Here is a 23,484-nt window from a genome sequence, read left to right as displayed (position 1 = left end):
AACTCTGTCTAAAAAAAAAAAGTGTTTAAATGCTCTGGATCTAGGTCTGACATCCTGTACTGTCTTATTTATCATTTTATTTTTAGCATCTACTACAGTGACCAAGAGCATAAAATCTTGCTTGCTGAATGAATAATCTCAGGGATAAGGAGAACTCCACCCAGAAGAGGAAAGTATCCAGGGGTGCTTTGTGCTTTCAAGTGATATGTACTGGAATGCACTTTCCTAAGCATCGCTAGCTAGGAAGCACCTTTAAACATTTCTAATGAGTGCTCTGCATTCCTCTTCCTCTTCCTCCTTGTGATGAGTATTGATGTACTCCTTTCCCAGGTCCATAGAAAGCCTAGGTACAAATTTTTGATAAATAATTGGTTAGAGGGAGAAGTTAAAGACTCAATATTATTTTACCCTGTCTTCCTTTCAAAGTTTTATTTTTCAACTCCAGGATTCTCTTCATAGAACCTTTAAAGCAGGGACAATTTCTTGTTTAAGCCCTACATGACTAGTGCCTAGCATAGTATCTAGAGCAAACAGGCCTTCAATAAATGTGTGGAGAATAAAGGAATCAAACAATATTGGGCTATGCAGTTGGCATAATTGGAGAAATTTTCTAAATGTTTTGACCATTTTCTCAAATAAAAATTTTTTTCTGCTTCCCTTTGTTCAATGATGCCTCTTTCATTATGTATTAAATTCTTATGTACTATAGTCTGTTTCCGGCCTTCATTTTTTTTATTCCCTATCCATTTTCTTTTTTGGTGTTGGTCCATATCATTTTCAATATTGTTACTTTATAATATGCTCTAATATCTTAGATCTTAGATATGAGACTAGTTGTGCCTCATAACTCCTGTTTTTCAAAATAGCATTTTATACACTTGCTGAGTTATATTTGTATAGAAGTATTTGGTTGTAGTCTAATAAAAATAGCCTACTGAGATTTTTGGTTGAGATTACATAAAATCTATAAACTAATTTCTTTTCTTTTCTTTTTTCAGGCAGGGTCTTGCTCTGTTGCCCAGGCTAGAGTGCAGTGGCATGATCACAGCTCACTATAGCCTTGAACTTTTGGGTTCAAGCCATCCTCCCATCTCAGCCTCCCAAGTAGCTGAGAGTACAGGCATATGCCACCTCACCTGGCTAATTTTTTTTATTTTTTGTAGAGACAGAGTCTCACTGTGTTGCCCAGGCTGGTCTTGAACTCCTGTGAGTTCAAGTGATCCTCCCACCATGACATCCCAAAGTGTTGAGATTATAGGCATGAGCCACTGCACCTGGCCAACTAATTTCTATATGGGCATTTTTGTGCTGATTTTTCCATCTCGTAACAAGGTATATTTTCCCTTTATTCAAATCTTCTGTTATGTATTGTAGTAGGAATGTATATTATTCTTTATATGAGTCTCATTCAACCAGCCTGCTCTCCTGATTCCCATCTCCTGCCACTATGCTCACTGCTGGAGATACAAAGATGAGCATCCCCTAAGGTTTAGCTATTTCTGCAAGAAGCTCAATTTGGTGAATGAAAGAGATAACCCATCAAATAATTACAACTAACTCTAGTAATTATCATGATAAACAGAACACAAGGTGCTAAGGAAGCAGAGAGCCCGGGTACTGACCAAAACTAGAGATATTAAGGAAGAATTCCTGGAGGAAGGGACCCTTAAATGAGTCTTAAAGGCCGAATGGAAGTTGGCCAGATAAAAAGAGAAGTAAGAATGTTTCAGGCAGACAGAATGTTCATTGGGGTGTGTGCTCAAAAATAAAGAGATAAAAAATAAAATGTTTTAGGAGCTGCAAGTAGCTGGAGTATTGGATGACAGTGGATAGTAGCTGGAAATGAAGATAGAAAGTAGGTAGGAGGATGGCAGATTGTGAAGGGACTTTTATGAAGAGGTAAGAGTGGATATAGCACCAAAGAATTTAAGTGGAGGAGTGAAATGGTCAAATTTATGCTTTAGGAAAAAAGTCCCTAAAAAAGAAAACACTAAAAATAAATAAAGGCTATCCTAGCTGCAGTGTGGAAGATGGCATTAAGGGGTACCAAACTTAGCCAGAGAGGTCAACCAGGGTACCTTCATAGTCATCTGGAGGCAACATGCCCTAAGGCAGGGCAGTGGGGCTAGGGATGGAGGAAAAGGAGGAATCCCAGAGCATTAAGGAAGTGGGCACAGACAGACAGCACACATGCATGCTCACACACCCATTCTTGTCCATGCTTTCCAAAGTGCTGTATAGTTTTTACTAGTTTAAACAGGATCTGTTCCCCTGTTGTGTTCTGACTGGCTGTTGCTGACTTAAGAAAGCTACTGGTTTTTAAAAATATATCTATCTTATATTCAACCCATGGATCAGGATTTAAAAATTCATTAAAATTAAAAATTAAAAAATATATATGTATCTTGTATTCTTCCATTTTTTGAACTTTTAATTTTAAGTGTTCAGTTGACTTCTTTAGCCTTTCTAGGTATTTATTTTTATCTAAGTACTTTTGCATATTGATATTTTTGACCCTTCACCTTTTTTTCCATTTTTATTATGAAATTCTCAAACGTACACAAAAATAAAGAGAATATTATAACTCCTACATGCCCTTCATGTAGATTCAATAACTATTAAGATTTTGCCCTACTTCTTCTTTCTGTTTTTGCTTTTATGTTGTTGCTGAGGTATTTTAAAGCAGAATCTGAGACCTTTTGTCATTTGAACTCTATGCATCTCTAAAAAATGTGGGTATTTTCTCATGTAACCACAGTGCCATTGTTATTGTGCTTAACAAAGTTTACAATTATTCCTTGGTATAATTTAGTATCTAGTACATATTCATATTCCTTGTTTATCTCAAAATATCTTTTAACAGTTGGTTTGTTCCAATTGGGATTTGAATCACGCGTCGCATTTGTTAGTTTGTACTCAAGAGACTTTTAATCTACTTCAGTCCCTAACCCTAGCCCCTTTTCAGAAAAACAAACGAAAAACAACAAAAAGAAGAACCACTGACTGTGGAAGAAACCATGTCTGTTGTCCTGTAGAATGTCCCACATTCAGAATTTGTCTTGTTTCTTCATCCTATAATTTAATTTATTCCTCTGTCTCTCCTATTTCCTGTGAATTGGAAGTTAGCTTTGAATGACTAACTGGATTATGGTTCTTTTTCTTTTGGGGAAGAGGATAAGGCTACTTCATAGGTTAAGGGTGTGAAGTACTTCTGTTTCTTCTGTCTGATAGTCCCACTCTTAGGGATGCTAACATTGAACAGTGGGTTTAGATGATGACAGCTCATCCCTCCATTATAAATTTCCCCATCAGACTCATTGAATTAGTTCATCCACTGATGGTTGTCTCTGAATGAATTATTTCATCAGGGCTACAAAAAAATGTTCTCATTCTATCGGTTTTTTCACATTTATTAGCTAAATAATATTCCCGTAATAACTAGGGCTATTTTGTTGTCTTGAAATATAGTATGTACCTCCTTCCCCCAAAAAACTAGATAAATGCTTAATTCATTTTCTTTTATAGTAATTTTTGGTTAAAGAAGTTACCTTTGTTGTTCTTTTTAAGAATCTATTGATTTTGCTTCTAGTTTATGACTTAATTCATTGGCTAGGCTGCTGGTTCTCCCCCAGTGATTATCTTATTATCTCAGTCCTTTTGAAACAGGTTTCTTTTGCACAAGAGTCTTTACATCCTTGAGTGTATGAATGACTTTCTCAGTGCCACACGTCAGTCAGTCCATCTAGTCCTGCACTTTTCAGAAGAAGATGTAACAACCTTTCCTTTGGTTTTTCTCTTCCTGTTCCAGGTCACACTGTGAACAAGATGTGTAAACACTCAGATTCAGAAGTGGCTTCTCTTGCCAGAGAAGTTTACACTGAGTGGAAAACTTTCATTGAAAAACATTCAAATAGACCTTCTATTGAAGTTAGAAGTGATCCCAAAACCGAGTCGTTTAGGAAAAATGCCCAGAAATTACTCTCAGAAGCCTTGGAATTAAAGGTAATGCCCTAAGTATATACAACTGTTATGTACCCATAATAATTAATTTTTAAAATAGAAGAAAAATAAAGTGAATGTCCTGGTTAGATATAATTAGTAGGTGCTCTTGGGTAAATGCCTCATGATTTCATAATTAAGATTTCATAGTCTTAATGCTGTGGCTTTATTTTAACCAGTTATTCTTTAAGGATTCTGGATTTATAAGCATTCCAGGAGACAGTGTTGTCGGAGGCAGGCTTTTGAATTAGCAAGATCTGGGGTTGAAACCCTGACATTCTAGTTGTGATACCTTAGGCAGATACCTTAATGTTTTCTGAGACTTGATTTCTTAATCTGTAAAATGAGGATTGTAAGTCCTACCACCTAAGGTATTAAAAAGGTTAAATGAACCATATATGCAAAAGAATAGTAGTGCCTGCTGATTAGGAGTTATTTAATGAATGTTGGTTACTTCCCATTTAAAATTCCTTCCCTTCTCGCTGAAGTAAAAATTCTGTGATGGACTGAATATCAATAGTAAAATAAATAGCTGTCTAGTGAAAAGACTCAGATCCCCCAGTTTTCGTCAACAGCCATATCTTTAGTTTTAAGTCATAAAATCATCTGGATAGACATGCTCCCTATCTTCATGACTTACAATTCAGATGATGTTCATGATTTGAGGTATACATGCTGGAAGAAGGATTTTTGCTCATTAATAATAATATTCATTGTCATCATCAAACAACAAATCTTATAAGCTGATTAATACTCTGGAAAATAACACATATAATAGTCATGTTTCTTCCTTATCCCAGGATATCCCAGAGAAACTCTGCTAAAGTATCCTTAGAGAACAATTTAATATTAATAAAAGAAGCAATTCCGAAGTCTGATTTAAACACTAGATCTGTTACTACAGTCTCTAAAAAAATTTTTTGCCATTCTATCTCAATTATTTATCCACAAAAGAAAGACTTGTGATAGAGGACTTACTTTTTTTAAAATAAAGTTTTGGATCTGAAGTGAATTTGCACCAAAGCAGCAGCTGCATTGCCACAGTTCTGTCTTCACCTTCACCATGTTCCTCTTGGTCAAAAACGCACTAAGTTGTCTCCAAATTCAAAGCATTCAGCAAACAATGGCAAGGCAGAGCCACCACAAACGTACACCTGATTTTCATGATAAATACGGTAGTGCTGTATTAGCTAGTGGAGCCACTTTCTGTATGGAGATATGTAGCAACACAAATCGGAATAGAATGGAACCTGTCCCCTGTTGGCAGAATCACCCCAAAGGAAGGGAGAGATCGGTAATCATCCCAGCTGATGTAATAATGAATTGTTTAAAAAACAACTCATAATTGATGCCAAGTTAAAGCACTGTGTACCCATTAAGATATGGCATTATTGAAGAAATAAAGTACATTCGAAACCTTAAAAATAAGTAAATAAAGTTTTGGATTTTTAAATACAAACTTCTAATAGAAAATGAGAAAAATGTATAAAAGGGAAAAAAATGTAACCCAGACATAATCTTGTTAACACATTGGCACATTTCCTTTTTTGGTAAAGTGTTATGGTTTTTTAAATGAATGTTCGGCAAGTTATGATTAACTGAGATTTATATAGAGTGAATTATATGCCGAATGTTCCATAAGATATTTTTATTGATTATTTAAGTAACATTGCAGAAAATTGATGTAATTATTTACATTTGTGTTCTCTTTAATCTTGATCAATTTTAGTGTCATTTTATATATTCTTTTCTATATATCTTTATTTTTTCACATTTGTAATTTTTTTTTTTTTTTTTTGAGACAGAGTCTCGCTCTCTCTGTCGCCCAGGCTGGAGTACAGTGGCACGATCTCGGCTCACTGCAATCTCCGTCTCCCGGGTTCACGCCATTCTTCTGCCTCAGCCTCCCGAGTAGCTGGGACTACGGGCGCCCGCCACCACGCCTGGCTAATTTTTTGTATTTTTAGTAGAGACGGGGTTTCACCATGTTACAGGATGGTCTCGATCTCCTGACCTCATGATCCATCCGCCTCAGCCTCCCAAAGTGCTGGGATTACAGGCATGAGCCACCACGCCCGGCCCATGTTTATGATTTTTAATGACTATCTGATAGTTCAGTGAATTGCTATGCTGAAAGTTCACTTAACTTTTCCTAAAGGAAGCTTTAATATGAGTATTAAACACTTGGAAGAGAAAACAAAATATGAAAGTTATAAGTCTGATTTTCCAGAGTATCAATTAGCCAACAAGATTTATTTTAAATAAAGTTTAGTTTTGAAGTAAGTCAAAATTATTGCAGAAACATACAGTGTGGGTATATAATATACAGTTAATGTGGTGGTAAATACCAGTTCCCTGTGGTATCTTTTTAAGTAAATGATAATAACAAAGCTATGCTTGTAAGGATTAATGAGCAGTTTGCCTACTATATTAAACTCCATGATAATTATCCTTTTAGTTTATCCATTAATTATCCTTTAAATGGCACATCAAGTGGTAAGCACTCAAGTGTTATAAAGCAAAGTTAAAAAAGTGATACATTTGTTAGTGCTTTCCAACATAATTGGAAAAAACATCAGATTAAGCATAGCTGAATGGTTTTGTTCTCAAAGAGTAAATTTAAAAAATTAAAAGTATGTATCTTACTGTCTTCCTTAGCCAAAAATAAAAATAAAATAAAAATAATAACTCTGCTTTTCTTGCATAAACAGCATTTGATAGCATGTTTATCAGTTTGTTATGTCAGAGAATATAAATACAAGCCCTTTTATATAAGGTTAATTCTTAGCACCTATCATCATCTGAGATATTTCCATATTAGACTAAATCAATGAACCATCTAATTCAGTATCTGGTCTTTGACAGTAACCAATGTTGAGTGCATTCAAATCAGACATCAGATCTCCATAAATGTACTTAATCAGGCAGCAGTAAAGCATTGGGTTTAAGTTATTGGCCCAGTGACTTAAAAGCCTCTACAATTTGATCCTAGCATGTGTTATTGCAAATACCAAATCTTCTCACTACATTTTTGTAGAAAAATAAATGTTTCCATGTTGTTTCACTCATATCCTTTAATAGTGAAAGCTATAGATGAAGAATAATACGCACAGCCTAAAGGTGCATCTCTTTATTACCCTACAGATCTTGCTTTCTAGATTCATGGATTATTTCCTTGTTCTTGGAATAGCGGAATAGATGAATAAAAACTCCATCGTTGAAACCCAGGCTCCATTCCCCTTTACTTTCTCCCTTCAAGATCTTCTTTGTTCTTCCCCGTCTTTTAGATCTTTCCTCATATGAACATCCCCTGTGGTGTCATTCTCTTACTTCCCCTTCCTCATTATCCACTCTCCTTTCCTACCTCACGGCCTGTGATCATTTTCCTATTATGTCATTTAAAAAAATGAACCTGATTCTCAAAGTGAGCCTGTATCATTAAGAGTTATGAAACACTGGCTGGTTGGCTCAGTTGGTTGTCAGATGGTGCTAATGAGATCCAGGTCAGGGGTACGTCCCCATATGGGACTGTTAGTTTTTCTTTGTTTAATGGCCTCAGACTGCACCCCTGGCTTTGACCAGCTCTCTCATGAATGTATTCAAGTGGTCAAAAAGCAGTGTGGGTAGATATGTACAAATTCAATCATGCTGTTGGAAAACCCACACAAAGTTTGCTTCCAGTGGCTATTCAATTCAACAGATGTTTAGTAAGGATCTACTCGGTGCTGGGGGAGAAGACAAACGTGAATGAGTCACATTCCCTATCCTAAGAAAACTTTACTGTCTCCTGACTGAGAACCTATAAATCATTAATTAAAATATGAGGCAGTCTGAAATAATGGTACTAGCAAGTATCAACACACAAAGTACAGAGCAGTTAAATCTGATGGGGGAATCTGGGAATGTTTTGTAGAAGAGATGGCAGTGGAGCCCACCTTTATCAGAGGCGTAGGATTTTGCTAATTAGAAAATACACATAAAATAGAAACATATTTTATCTGCTATGTATATGATGTTATTAGAAGAGCAAGAAAGAAGAGTTACACATGGGAAGGAAGGGCATTCATTTAATAAATATTGGTTGAACATTTACTATGTGCCACTAACCTATGCTAGCTAGGCATGTGCAGTTTAGAAATGGATACAACATGGTTTCAACTCTAGCAGTCCTTATAGTCTTCTGAGGAAGATAGACAAATAAATAGTTACAAAACAGTGTAGGAAGCTCCACACTTAAGGTAAACACATGAAGAAGACCCTGTTCCCATGCCCTGAGAGAGCTTACACATGTGACAGACATCACTAATTGGTTATGGCACCAATTCCCACTGATGAAGGAGCTCAAGGTGGTCATGTTTTATATCTTCCTCCAGCTCTAGCCAGTTCATCCAGAATTAGAAAGCTGTATAACACACTTAACTCACAGGCACAAACAAATAAGGATTCCGACTGTCTGTCTCTGGGAAATGTGAACTAGGAGATACCAATAAAACAGTACAAGTGTTAAACAGAAAGGATGTTGGAGGAGTTGTGAGGAAGCAGAGTTGTGAGTAGAGAAAAGATGTGTAGCATAGGAAGAGAGAATAAGGCAGTTAGAATTGGTAGTGAGTAAGGCCCATGGAGAAGAGCAAAAACATGTGAGAAAGAGACCAGGCAGCTCATGAGAGATACAGAGAAAGGATCGATTTCTAAATAAATCCCTAGGTTTCTCCCAGTGTTCCTATCCTTATTCCCATTCATACAAATTATCTCATAGCAAAAGCCCTTTTCTCAAGGACTCAGTGAAACTCTGGTCCTTCCACCCAGAAGGGTTCACCTAAAGCACTAGATTAGGACCCACTGGAAAGGACTCACCAACTTCGGTGGGTTTGGATTACCCAAAGGCACTTACAAGACAGGTATTCTTCACTTTGCAACAAACTTGTTGTACACACGGTACATGATGAAACATTTTCTATCATGATTTTAATGTCGCATATTTTTCTCCATTTCTTAATTCTGATTGGTCTTCATTTAACAAGAGGCATGCATGAGAATTGTTAGATGCTTGCCTTCTATTACCACCACACTGATGGCATAGCACTTGTCGTGCTGCCTACCCCTGGGTTCCCACCCACTTCTGGGATGTGAGTTTGTGATGGGCAGGGTTCATATCCTTTCTGTTCTATTTCTCTAAGATCAGGCCAGACCCAGAGTAGCAATTCAGTTAACTATTTGCTGAATGAAGTATGTGAATTCCAAGACACACTCAGAGTTTTTTTTTTTTTTTTTTAATTTCATACAGGTACTATAATTTGCTGGAGTGCTCATGACTTGTTTAACAAACACATATACCCTTCTTCTTTGATAACCACACCCCTCAAAAAAAAAAAAAAGACTTTCTTGCTAAGTGTATCTCTAACCACCAGTGGAGACTAACCAGCCTCACACCAGGATAAGGAACTTTCTTTCTAGCAAATGCTACAGGACAAATGCTGGGTAGCCAGCTAGCCACCTTTCCAGCTTCCTAAAGTAGTCTGGTGCCAGGCCTGCCTCAGGGGCTAGTTCGGTGCCCACCAAGGAAGCCTTGAAAAACTTGGAGTCTGGGTTCTAGAGAACCACAGCGCCAAGTCCACTCACTCCAACACAAGCCGTGGAAATAATCTGTCTGTCATTAGGACCACAAACTTTTGTGAGCACCTTTTGTCAGCTAGACTAAGGCAGATGTCTGGGCCTGGATATTCACACTCTCTCTCTTTCTCTGTGTCTCTTTCAGTCCTGTTCTGCTCTTTGCTTGGTCCTTATGTCTGACAAGTTTGTTTTTTCTACTTACTTTGGTCCATCTGTCTCATGTTAGGACATTTTATTAAACGTCAGGTGACCCCTTTTTATTTGGGGTATGTTTTTTCTTTTTTCGAACTTTGCATTTTGCACAGAAGAACAAACATATATGTACAGCTCGGTGAATTTATCACAAAGCAAACACCTATTTCACTTAGCCAGATCCTACTCATGCTCCAGGTCTCAGATTAAACTTCATTTCCTCTTGAAGCCAGGCACTGCCCTCCTGGGTTGGGTTGCTTTGCCATGGCTGTGTTCTCCCCTGTGCTGGTTCCTCTCCTTTCTCCTGGTGCACAGGATCCTTACAATCCCTGTTCACAGTCCATCTGTCCTACTGGACTAGGCTGCCCAAGGGCCCAAGCACTGAGCCTTCCTTAGTCACTGCTTATTGCTCAGCCCAAGCACAGAGCGTGGCATATAGTGCTGAATAAATGTTTGAATGAATGGCTAAGGGAGGGAGAGAAAGGTTAAAGGTAAAAAAGCAAGTGAGAGAGATAAATTTGTCTCCTATTTTCAAGGAATTTTCTACTAGGAGAGACAAACTTAAAATATAGATCATTGGCTGGGTGCAATAACTCATGCCTGTAATCTCAGCACTTTGGGAGGCCAAGGTAAAAGGATTGCTTGAGGCCAGGAGTTCAAGACCAGTCTGGGCAACTTAGCAAGACCCCATCTCTAAATTTCTTTTTTTAATTTTAATTAGCTGGGCATGGTGGTGCATGCCTGTAATAATCCTAGCTCTTGGGAGGCTGAGGCCAGAAGATCACTTGAGCCCATGAGTTTGAGCCTGCAGTAAGCTTTGATCACACCACTGCACTCCAGCCTGGGTGACAGAGTGAGACAGTATCTGTAAAATAAAAGTATACACTTCATTTATAATATATCATGATAGTGACTAGGGGAAGCTCAGGGAATGGTGGCAGCCTGAAGAACTTTCAGTCCTTTGCACTGGGGTCTTTTTGTTTGGTTGTTCTTGCCTCGGCTTTGACATACAAAGAGGAGTGTTTTCCGTAGGGAAAGGTGTGCCTTGCTAAGGGAACATGTGCTGGTGCAGAGGCATAGAGGTGTATGAAAGTGGCCAAGAGTGGAGTGCTCAGGGCCGGCTGTGGTCAGGATTGGGGAGGGGAATAGCTGAAGATGGGCCTGGAAAGGAGGGTAGTGCTGGGGGTGGTCTTGGACCAGCATCCAACCTACCCTGGATTCAGACCATGTAGACAAAGTCCCAGATCTCTCCTGCTTTGATTAGGTCTGGGACCTCAAGATGGCTTGGGCCTGAGCCAGACCACCCCAGAATTGCTACAGGTCCCTCCCCTAGGCCTGCTCTGCTTAATGGAAACTGCAGGCGTCTCTTCAATCTCAACCATTCTCTCGGAATGTTGAAGCGGCCATTAGTATGGTGAAAGGGAAAAAACATGAACTTTGGAGTTGAGGGATCCAGGTCAGAGTCCCAGCTCTGTCTCTTAGTAATTTAAGACCTTAAACCTTTGCCTTTGAACCTGTTTCCTTATCTGTAAAATGTGATAATAGGAGTTATGAGCATTAAATGTGAAAAGTGATTTTTGAACTGTTCTGTACACATATTAGGATCCAGACCCCATGTTTCTAAAATGCCATAAGGAGTTAAAAGGCAGTCTAAAAACAAAACAAAAAAAAAAATATGAACCGTTATACTGATTTATTATTCTTGGTCTTCGTTTCCTGGTTGGTAAAGTACAGGGCCCAGTACCCGTTGCTTAGTTCAGGCCAGTTTCCTGTTATAATGGCAAATATTACCACCCGGCAGGGGTTGTGAATGAGGTCCCTGTCACAAAGCACATGGCCTTGTTCCTTAATTGCCAGGGTGGAATTAATTTGCTCTTCCTGTTTCTCTTGTGACAGGAAGTAGATGTCCTTGAATTTCAGTTGATTAATGGAGGCCTCTGAGCAGAGTGCTCCAGCCTCTCTTGCTTTTAATCCTTATGCAATGTAAGGCTCTAATTTGATAATTTTGCTGTTTTTTAGATGGATCACCTACTGGTTGAAAATATTGAGCGGGAAACGTTTCATCTCTGCTCCCGCCTCATTAATAGGCCGTACCGGCGGACGGTGAGAGCCCTGGTCTTCACATTAAAGCACCGAGCTGAAATCCGGGCTCAGGTGAAGAACGGCTCGCTGCCAGTCGGCACGTTTGTACAGACCCACAAAAAGTGACCTGAGGACGGTTCCAGCCCTGGGCCAGGCAGAGAAGAAAATGGGCCTCTCTCTGCCGTTCAAAGACGCTTTTGAGTTTGGGTGATGGCTGATGCTGGCTGTGCTAGATTTTCCCATGGTGCCATTCCTTTGCAGACAGAGGATTCGGAGAGCCCTAGGAGACAGGCCTGCAGGAATGTGCTTCATTAGCTGGAGTGCGCTGGTGCTGCCTAACAGAACGCACACTGGCTGTCACTAGGAAGCGCCATACGGTTGCTATCACCCAACATGGTGAAAGGGTGATGGATTTCACTGTGAGTATGCCAAGGACACCTCTAAACTTCCCCCTGTCAGGCAGATGAAGTTACTACTTTATTTCACCACCCTGCAGGTAACTGAAACTCAATTACCGCTGCCGCGCACTCGGTTCCATCCCCCTGAGTTTAGATAGCTCTGGTGCCTCTCAGAACTCCCCTGTCTGTTCTCTTTGCTCTACCCCAGGGGTGAGCCTGCCAGAGCCAGCCGACTACCCCTTCTTCCCAGAGCTCACTTATCTGAACGTTTCAGCTCTCCCTGGAAGACCTTCTGCGTTGGTCTCCAGAGCCCCCATGCTGAGGCTACTAATGAGGAACTGGCCTGAAGCCTCCCACACCTCTGGGTTTATTTGAATACGCTGGCGCTCTCAGTTTAGGGCTCTGTAGAAGATACATAATGAAATTTCTCTTGAAATGAATTACTGCAGTAGAAAAAAGCACATACATATATATGTTAAGGTGAAATATCTCTACACGGGCCTGTTTTAACAATTATGTAAATAATACTTGTTTTTTTAAAAGTACTAATAAGCTGGGACTTTTTTTTTCTCAAACAAAAGGTGGAGTTTGTTCACTGAAGAGTGTTTTGGGTTGAGAAAGGGTACAGTTGGTGAAATTAAAAAATGATGGAACAAGGATTTGAGGAAGGTAGAAGACTCAAGGAAGTGGGGATTAGATTAGGGGGTACCGGAGCACGTTTGTAATCTGAAAGGAAGGAGCTGGTAGAAAGGGAGAGATTTAAAATCAAAAAAAAAAAAAAAAAAAAAAAGAGTTGAAAAACAAGGGGAGAAGGGACGGGACTAACATTATTGCCTAACTTCTAAATGCTAGGCACTTCTCCTAAGACAATTTATTAACATTTACATGGATCAAAAACAAGGGGAGAAGGGACGACACTAACATTATTGCCTACCTTCTAAATGCTAGGTACTTTTCCTAAGACAGTTTATTAACATTTACCTGGATCTTTATATAGTTTTGTAAAAATCTTGCTGACTTCTCTTACCCATTGTATTAAGTAGGTATTGTTGTTTTCATTTTTTAGATTTGTTTGTTTATTTAGCAACCATTTCCTGAGCATCCATTCTGTGGGGTAGGTGTATACTGAGCAGTAGTTACAAATGGGAGCCTGAGGCTCACTGAGCAGAAACATCACCTTCAATTTCCCACTGCTAGTACCTATTGGAGCTAGAATAATAATAATCGAGCATTTACCCTGGGCCCAGCACTGTGGTAACCATTTTACAAAAAGAGAATACCCAGTTAAAGATGAGAAAAGTGAGGCTCAGAAAGGTATAGTAACTTACTCAAGGTCACACAGATAGTGAATGACAGATCTAAGATTCAAAATCCGGGTCTGTTTGAGTGTATATGGTTCCCTTGGATGATTTCATCCACTCTCATGTTTTCAAGCATCATTTACATGCTGATGACATTCCAGTTTGTATCTTCAGCCCAGACCAGTCCCCTGACTTTCAGATGATATTTCCTAGATGCCCCATAGACATCTCAAATATAACATGTCTTCTCTCCATTGGCAGTACCAGCAAGCCAGACACTCCAGCTAGGAACTCAAGGGGTCAGCCTAGACCTCACATCTCCCACTCTGAGCCAACCAAGTCCTAGTGGTTTGATTAGGTTGGTGCAAAAGTAATTGTGGTTTTTGCCATTACTTCTAATGTATTACTTCTTTGCATTTGCTGTTCCAGTTGCAATGCTCTTTCCCCAGACATCTGCATGTTCTTGTCCTCATTTGATTTAGGTCTCTCTTTCCCTTATCAAAAAGGCCTTTGCTGACTACCCTAAATACAATAGCACTCCCCCCCTAACTGTTCTTTAATGCTGTACCTGGCTTTATTTTTCTTCAGAATATTTATTACTCTTTAACATAGTTATTTATTTCTTTATTGTCTATCTCCCCACTCCCAGAATGTAAGCTTCGTGAAAGCAGAGTCTTTGTTCTGTTCCCTGCTATATCTCCAGCATCTGGAACAGAGCCTGGGACAAGCTAGGTCTCCATACTATTTATTGGATAGTTGAGTGACTGATTGTGGATGTACAGGATAAGCATCTAATTCTATCAGGGAGTGCTTCCTGGAGGAGCTGATACCTGTGTTCAGTCTTAAAGGGCAGGAGTTTTGATAGGGGAATGTTAGTTAATATAATGAAAATTTCAAAATTAAAGGGCAGGAGTAATTAATTGGGTGGTTGAGATGCATGCCTGGCAGAGCAAGCAGAGTATGGGAAAACCCAGAAGTGGAGATATCTGGAAGGTGATTGGTATGGCTGGAGTAGAGGACACTGGCAGGAGAGTAGCCTGAGATGAGGCAGGAGAGGAAGGCAAGGACCAGGGCCAGGTCTGAAGGGTCTTGAGCATCAAGAGAAGGCGTTAGACTGATTCAAAGCAGGAACTGCTCAGTTTTGTATTAATAGGCTATGTGGAAGAGAAGCCGGGATAGGGAGACTGGAAGTAGCAAGCCTCATGTTTAAAGAACCAAAGAGTTCTGCTAACTTAGGAACCCAGAGTAAGTTGAAAACAAATTGCTCTCTGGCTGAAAGCCTTCAGTGGTGATAGTTGGAAAGCAGAATGATTGCAGAGATGTGCTTTGGAGATTTGGAAAGCAGGCTGTGTTATTTGTGGCTGTTTTCTCCTTGATGCATGTGCAGAATTTCCATGAACGCTAATGGAGCTATTCTGAGCATTTGCTGAAGGGAAGGAAGCTTGCAGACATCCCTCCCAATCTTGCCCACACACCGAAATGTACCTTGGAGCTACAGTCTGTTAAAAATGAGAAGGTTGAGGCCAGGCACATTGATTCATGCCTATAATCCCAGCACTTTGGGAGATCGAGGCAGGCAGATCACCTGAGGTCAGAAGTTTGAAACCAGCCTGGCCAACATGGTGAAACCCCGGCTCTACTAAAAATACAAAAATTAGCCAGATGTGGTGGCAGGCGCCTGTAATCCCAGCTACTTGGGAGGCTGAGGCATAAGAATCGCTTGAACCTGGGAGACGGAGGCTGCAGTGAACCAAGATCGTACCACTGCACTCCAGCCTGAGCAGCAGAGTGAGACTCTATCTCAAAAAAAAAAAAAAGAAAAGAAAAGGTTGCCCCTGAAATGGGGTGAGAATAGTTCCTGAGACCTCTCAGGAGGTGTGAATATGTCTTATAAGCATGTTCAGTTGCTGGGGGAAATGTGGGAAAGTAAATACCATTTGTGTCTGCTCTAACAGCTTATTGATGCTTTTTCTTGTAGTGGTTAATTTGGAGGTCGTGGTCGGGCGTGGTAGCTCACACCTGTAATCCCAGCACTTTGGGAGGCTGAGGCAGGTGGATCACTTGAGATCAGGAGTTTGAAACCAGCCTGGCCAACATGGTGAAACCTTGCCTATACTAAAAGTACAAAAGTTAGCCAGGTGTGGTGGCAGGCACCTGTAATCCCAGCACTTGAGAGGCTGAGGCAGGAGAATTGCTTGAACCCGGGAGGCAGAGGTTGCAGTGAGCTGAGATGGCACCACTACACTCCAGCCTGGGTGACAGAGCGAGACTCAGTCTTAAAAATAAAATAAAAATAAATAAATAAAATTGGAGGTCTTGGTCCTTTGTGTAGGGACTCAGTCTCTGTATTTTCATTCATTCATTCAACAAACAAATGTTGTCCATCTTCTGTGTGCCAAGGACTAGACTGGCACTGGGGACACAACAATAAAGGAGAGATAATTTCCTCTTAGTCTGGTGAGGCAGATAGACACATAACTAAATAAATAGAGTATAGCATATTGGGTGGTAACTATAGACATAAAAATATTGAGAAAATGGGGAAAGGAATGAATAACACCACTCAGAGGAAGAATCTTCACAGAGGAGTTCATATTTGAACCAAAGCCAGAAGGATGGGTAGGAGTTCTTAGCAGAAGGCTCAGTCTATGTGAAAGCACAGAAGCGTAAGGTGTATGGCTAGTTTCAGTAAAGGAAAATAATATGAGGTGGTTGAAGCATAAGGTTCTTAGGAATGGTAGTGAGAAATTGGGCAAAAAATGTAACCAAGGCTTTGGAGGCTTTATCAACGAATTTGGACTTTGGCCTTCAGATAATGGGAGACCATGAGAAGTTTTTGAGGAGGTGAGGGACCTAATCAGGTGTATGTTTTAGAAAGATTAAAAAAAAAAAAAAAAAAACCCAACAGATATTTTAAGAAAATTTTAAACATTCAAAAGAAACCCAACAATTTAAGGCAAAGGAAAGAAACACTTGAGATTCAGTAAATTAGAGGGTTTTTTTTTTTTTTTTTTTTTTTTTTTTACAAATGAAGTTTAAAGTTGCCCAAACAGATATCATTAGAGAATCTCAGGTTTGAAAAGTGGCAGGAGGCCCAGATAATGCATTTACTGTGTTCTGTGGTGAAGGAACAGGCAGCTGGCCTTATCATTTATAGAATATCAGGTTCTTAAACTTGTGCCTGTCAACCTTGGTTTTCTTTTGCTGTAGCCTCAGGCCTCAGAGCCTTACTCTGAGATTGGTAATGTGTTTTGAATGTGTTTATCACAGCCAGATGGGGCAAGGGCTCAGTTTGTTACTGCCCATTATTGCAAGGGAAGGGAGTCCATCCAGAAAACAAAGCTTTGGGAGTTTCAGTTAGTTGGGTGACACTGCCCTGGTATCAAAGGAAAGATGGTTTGATTGGATACATTGTATTTTCTTTAAATCAACCAAAATGATACAATTACTGTCAGGATGGACTTACTCATAACCTGGGGAGGTTGGTTTCAAGATCCAAGAAGATCAAAACATCCAATCAAATGCTGTTTTTTAATGTTGATAAAATCATTCTTTCAATACGCATTTGTTGAGTTCTTACGTGTCAGGTATTAGGGTCCCAGGGATAGAGAAGACATAATCTTTGGCCTCAAGAAGCTTACAGTCTAGTGAAGAAGACAATAAACAGACTATTTTTACTATTTATTTTTATTTTGGGAGGGAGTCAGGGTCTCACTCTGTGTCACCCAAGGTGCAGTACAGTGGTGCAATTACAGCTCACTGCAGCTTTGACCTCCCAGGTTCAAGCAAGCCTCTTACCTCAAGCCTCCCAAGTGGCTGGGACCATAGGTGTGTGCCACCATACCTGGCTAATTTTTTATTAGCCAGGTTGACACCATGTTGACCAGGCTTCTCTTGAACTCCTGGTCTCGAGTAAGCCTCCTGCCTTGGCCTCCCAAGGTGTTGGCATTACAAGCATAAGTCACTGTGCCTTGCCCAGACCATTTTTGAAAACACAAATGGGCAGGGTGCAGTGAGATTTTTAGGGGCCAATGGTCTGGGATGTGGCAGGGACATTCTCTTGAAAGTGAAAGACAATTATTGCATCTCACTCCAACCATTAAGAAGAAAACATAATGCCTAGGAACCCTCTTTAGGTTTTGGAGACAGCATATCCCACACCTAGGAATACTGCTCCATCCATGTACTGGAGACACAGAAAGTTGTCAGTTTTGATTGGGGCCCAGAGCAGGAAAGGGCTCAGCAGAAGCTCCAGGCTACAGCACAAGTGGCCATGCTGTGTGGGACGGATGAGCTGGCAGAGCCCAAAGTACCTGAGGTGTCTGTGGTGGGAACAGATGCCTGTCAAGTTTATGACAAGACCCTGCAGGAGAATCACAATGTAGACACCTGGGGTTCTGGAGCAGGGCCATGCCATCTGTAGCCAAGAATTATATACTTCTTAAGAAACAACTCTTGGCCGGGCGCAGTGGCTCAAGCCTGTAATCCTAGCACTTTGGGAGGCCGAGACGGGCGGATCACGAGGTCAGGAGATCGAGACCATCCTGGCGAACACGGTGAAACCCCGTCTCTACTAAAAAATACAAAAAAACTAGCCAGGCGAGGTGGTGGGCACCTGTAATCCCAGCCACTTGGGAGGCTGAGGCAGGAGAATGGCTTGAACCCGGGAGGCAGAGCTTGCAGTGAGCTGAGATCCGGCCACTGCACTCCAGCCTGGGCGACAGAGCGAGACTCCTTCTCAAAAAAAAAAAAAAAGAAACAACTCTTGATACTACAGGGTTCTGGTAGAGACAGACCATCAGACCATGGATCATTAAGTTGACCATGTGACCAAAGCTGTTCATCATGAGCTGGATTTTGCCATATCCACTGAGTCATAAGGTCAGGCAAAGCCAGCAGCAATTCCTAAGATAGAAATAGTATGACAGGGGTTGGGCATAGCAGGGCCAGAGGGCAGAAGATAGTTACATGACCAGGTGACCCAGACATCAATGTCATCCACTCCCTTTGCACCAGTACCTGCCTGTCCCTCATTTCACACCTTTGGCTGCCTGGGGAGCTCTTTATATCCAGCCGATGGAAGAGAAAAGAAGCCAAGCCTTGTCCTTAGATAGGTCAGTTCAGTGTGTGTGAGCAAGACAAAAAGAGACTGTGGCTGCACTGCAACCCCACACAGGGGCATCCTTGAAAGACAGCAGAGTGGGGAGTCCTTCTAGTAGGCATAGCTTGTGGATCATGCACCTAGCCATCCACTGTATGTGGAAAGAGAAGGAGCCTGAGCTTAGACTATACATGGATCTCATGGGCAGTGGTGAATGGCTTGGCTGGTTGGTAAGGGGTCTGAAAGGAATAAGATTGGAAAATTGGAAACAAGGAGCCTGTGGTGGAGGCTTGGACATATGGGAGCGGGCACCAAGTGTGAAGATCATTGTATTCCATGTAAACACCGGCCAGAGAGGACATACAATGGAGAAGCACTAAACAACCATGTACACACAGTTGACATCAACCAGTCTTTATCTGAGGCCACCCCAGAGCTGACACAATGGGTGTATAAACAGCATCCATGGTGGTATAGTAGTCCGTTTTCACACTGCTATAAAGATACTACCTGAGACTGGGTAATTTAAAAAGGAAAGAGGTTTCATTTTAAATGAGACTCACATTTCTACATGACTAGGGAGGCCTCAGGAAGCTTACAATGATGGCAGAAGGCAAAGGGGAAGCAGGCATCTTCACAAGATAGCAAGAGAGAGAGAGAGAGAGAAAGAGTGCAAAGGGGGAACTGCCAAACACTTTTAAAACATCGGATCTCTTGAGAAGTCACTCACTATCATGACAACAGCATGGGGGAAACTGCCCCCGTGATCCAGTCACTTCCCACCATGTCCCTCCCTCAACACATGGGGATTATAATTCAAGTTGAGATTTGGGTGGAGACACAGCGCCAAACCATATCAGATGGTATGGCATGGCTCCCACTCACCAAGATTGATCTAGCTATTGCTGCTGCTGAGTGTTCGGCCTGCCAGTAACAGAGACCGACTCTGAACCTAGATATAGCTCCATCCCTTGAGAACAACCAGCAGCCACTTGGGAAGTTGACTGTATTAAACCCTGTCCACCCTGGAAAGAGCTGTGATGCATTTTCCCTGGAATACACGTATATTCCAGATACAAGTTCGTCTTCACTGCTTGTAGAGCTTCATCCAGCACAGCTCTCAAAGATCTCATAGAATGTTTAATCTACTGGGATAGATTATGGGATCTACAGATTATGGGATAGTCATACAGGATCCCATATGATAAGGAGGTGCAGCAGTGGGCCCATGGTGACAGGGTCCACTTGTCAGTTCATCTACTGCACTATCCTGAAGCTGCCAGCTTGGAACTGTCTGTCGAAGGCACAGCTGGGGCACCAGCTCAGAAACCCTGAGACAATAGCTACCATCCTCCAGGATGCAGCACATGTTTTAAATCAAAGACTGTTACATGATGCTTTGTCTCCAATGGGTAGAATACATGGGTCTGGGAACGAAGAAATGAAAGCAGGAGTACTCTCTCTTACCATCACTTCTAGTGAGCCACTTGGACATTTGTGCCTCCTGTTCTCACAGTTCTGGGCTCTGCAGGTTTAGAGGTTTTGAGTCACAAAGGAGGAACACTTCCACTAAAAGAAACATCAAGATTACTATGAACTATTAGCCGTGACTGCACCCAGGCACTTGAGCTCCTCGTGTCAAGAGACTGCTAGGCAAGAACAGTCACCATTTGAAGGATAATTAACCCTGATCATCACGAGGAGGTACAGCTGCTGTTAAGCAATGGAGGGTAGGGAGGTATATCTTTGTTACTCAGTTGATTCACGTGGAGACTTCTTGGTCTTTCTTTGCCCAATATTGTTTTTTTCTTTTGGATGGAGTCTTTGTCACCCAGGCTGGAGTGCAGTGGCACCATCTCGGCTCACCGCAACGTCTGCCTCCTAGGTTCAAGCTATTCTCCTGCCTCAGCCTCCCGAGTAACTGGGATTACAGGCGTGCGCCACCATGCCAAGCTGATTTTTGTATTTTTAGTAGAGAAGGAATTTCGCCATGTTGGCCAGACTAGTTTCGAACTTCTGGCCTCAAGCGATCCACCTGCCTCAGCTCCCCAGAGTGCTGGGATTACAGGCATGAGCCACTGTGCCTGGCCCCTTGCCCAGTATTTATTAAATAATTATACAAGCGCCCAGGCCGTGACCTGAGCAGGATATGCTGACTTCAGGCTCAGCCCCCTCAGGTCTGAGGGTCTAAATCATGCCTCCGTGGAAGTGACGGAGACCAGAACACGTGCTGGCTGAGGGTAAGGGGGATCTAGAATGGATAGTAGAAGAGGGAGATGATGAGTATCAGTTGTGGCCTCAAGACCAGTCAGTGATGGAGTTTGTAGTTTGTCCAACTTCCTTTCCTAAGTTTCCCCCAGGAAAGGAGGCCCACCAGAACTTAAACCAAGAAGTATTGCTGAGCAGCACAAGTGTGGGCTGTAGTGGATGCCATCCTGTGCTGCCCAGATCCCCCACCATCATGCTTGCTGGGCCTCTTCCCGCAGCTATTGGGAGTGCTCTCAGCCAGCAGCCCTCAGCTGTCAGGCCCCTGGGAATTTTCCTCAGTGGAAGAGCTACCTCACTGACATACCCCTTTCCAGGCAGGTTAGTTCAAGATTATGAAGACCTGGCCCCACTGCCTCAACTTGACAACTCTAAAGAGCCATCCCAGCTTCAAGAGCCTCCCATGGGACTGGCTGAGCATCTTCATGCAGCATCGGAGCCCAATTTCTCTCTCTGCCCAATCCTGCTTCCTTTCCTGCCCCCTTCCCAAGAGCAATCCCAGATAAACTTCCTGCATGCTAATCTCCATATCAGAGTCTACTTTTCAAGGAAGTGGGCCTATAACGTAGCTCTTCTAGTTTTCAGTGACAACTCTAGAACAGGGGTCAGCAAACTTTTAAAATTTTTTTTTTGAAACAGAGTCTCACTCTGTCACCAGGCTGGAGTGCAGTGGCACGATCTTGGCTCACTGCAACCTCCGCCTCCCAGGTTCAAGATTCTCCTGCTTCAGCCTCCCAAGTAGCTGGGACTACCATGCCACCACGCCCAGCTAATTTTTGTATTTTTCGTAGAGACGGGGTTTCACCATATCGGCCAGGATGGTCTCAATCTCTTGACCTCGTGATCCGCCCTCCTCGGCCTCCCAAAGTACTGGGATTACAGACATGAGCCCCTGCGCCCAGCCAGCAAACTTTTTTAAAGGAACAGATAGTAAATATTTTAGGCTTTGTGAGCCATACGGTCTCTGTCACAACTATTCAATCTGTTATTGTAGTACAAAAGCAGCTGTGGACAGTATGTAAATAAATGAATGTGGCTGTATTCCAATAAAACTTTATTTACAAAAACAGGTTGTGGCCTTCATTTGGTTCATGGGCCTTAGCATGCCAAAGCATGCTCTAGAGAAATACTTTTACATGTGTGCAAAAGAGGCATGTACAAAGATTTTAATTGCAACATGGTTTGTAACAGCAAAATTTTAGAAACGGTCTAAATGCACATTTAAAAAAGAATGGTTAAATTGTACATCTAGAATGGTTAAATTGTATATCCAGATTTTGGAATACTGTGCAGTGGATAAAAAGAATGAGTTTAGGTCTGTATAACAGCACTGTCTAATAGAAATATAATGCAAACCACATACATATTTTTTAATTTTCCAGTAGCCACATAAAAAATGTAAAAGGAAACAAATGAAATTAATTTTAATAATATATTTTGAGTCCAATATGCCGCAAATATTATTACTTTGATATGTAATCAATATAAAAAAATACTGAGACATTTTATGTTTTTTGTACTAAGCCTCTGAAATGTGGTGTGTATTTTACTCTTATAGTGCATCTCAGTTTGGGCTAATTACATTTTCAAGTGCTTGTAGCCTCATGTGGCTAGTGGCTACTGTGTTGGACCATGCAAATGTGTAAGTACTGACATGGGAACATCACTGAGACATACTGTTAAGTGAAAAAAGGAAGTTGCAGTGCCATATGTACACTATGAACTATTTATGTAAGGGAAAAAAACTATTTCCGTAGAAACATATTGAGAAAAAGAAAAAAAAAAAAGATGTGTACAGATATATACCCAATTTAGAGAGACGTTTTGGATGGGGTGAGGGGTTTTTGGTCAGGAGGGACTCACTCTCCTTGCCTGATTTTTTTTTAAATAAATTTTTTATTTTGGAGTGATTTTAGATACACAAAAAGTGACAAAAATACAGAGTAGGATCCTGTATGTCCCTCACCCAGTTTCCACCATTGTTAACTTCTTATACTAGTATGATACATCTGTCAAAATTAAAAGTCCACTGTTGGTATACTACTATTACCAAACTCCAGACTTCACTCAGACTTTGCCAGTCTTCCCACCCATGTCCTCTTTCTGTTTCAGGATTCAGTCCAGGATCCCAGGCTGCACTCAGTCATCCTGTCTATCCTGTCTCCTCTGCTCTGTGACAGTTTCTCAGGCTTCCCTTGTTTCCCATGACCTTGACAATCTTGAGCAGTACTGGTCAGGTATTTCGTAGACTGTCCCTCAGTCTGGGTTTGTCTGAGGATTTCTCTATGACTAAGTTGGAATTCAGGGTTTTGGGGAAGAATACCACTGAGAGGAAGCACCCATCTCATCACATCACACCAGGGGGCACATGGCTTCCACAGGACTGTGGACTGGTGATACTAGCCTTGAGTGCTTGATTACATTAGCGTTTGCCAGATCTTCCCACTATGAAGTTGTCATTTTTCCCTTTCCATATTTTATTTTTTGGAGGCAAGTCACCAAATCTAGACCTCACTCAAAGGTTAGGGGGCTGGGG

At 41.3% G+C, this 23,484-nt stretch overlaps 1 protein-coding gene and 1 pseudogene across 1 annotated transcript in view; both read left to right on the top strand.

Moving 5' to 3' along the window:
* TCEANC2 (transcription elongation factor A N-terminal and central domain containing 2) overlaps positions 1-16,533 on the top strand; it is a 48,697-nt gene extending 32,164 nt beyond the window's left edge. The window contains exons 4-5 of the mRNA XM_023188032.2: positions 3,809-4,002; positions 11,821-16,533. Coding sequence (XP_023043800.1) covers positions 3,809-4,002; positions 11,821-12,009 — 383 coding nt within the window. The 3' untranslated portion in view covers positions 12,010-16,533. The remainder of the gene's footprint in view (positions 1-3,808; positions 4,003-11,820) is intronic.
* On the top strand, positions 5,054-5,297 carry LOC111523441 (annotated as a pseudogene).
* Positions 16,534-23,484: the final 6,951 nt, after the last annotated feature.

The sequence above is a fragment of the Piliocolobus tephrosceles genome, chromosome 1 (assembly GCF_002776525.5).
Source record: "Piliocolobus tephrosceles isolate RC106 chromosome 1, ASM277652v3, whole genome shotgun sequence".
NCBI classification, from domain to species: Eukaryota; Metazoa; Chordata; class Mammalia; order Primates; family Cercopithecidae; genus Piliocolobus; species Piliocolobus tephrosceles.
Note: the sequence above shows the minus strand (reverse complement) of the source record. Positions and strands in the feature narration are given on the sequence as shown.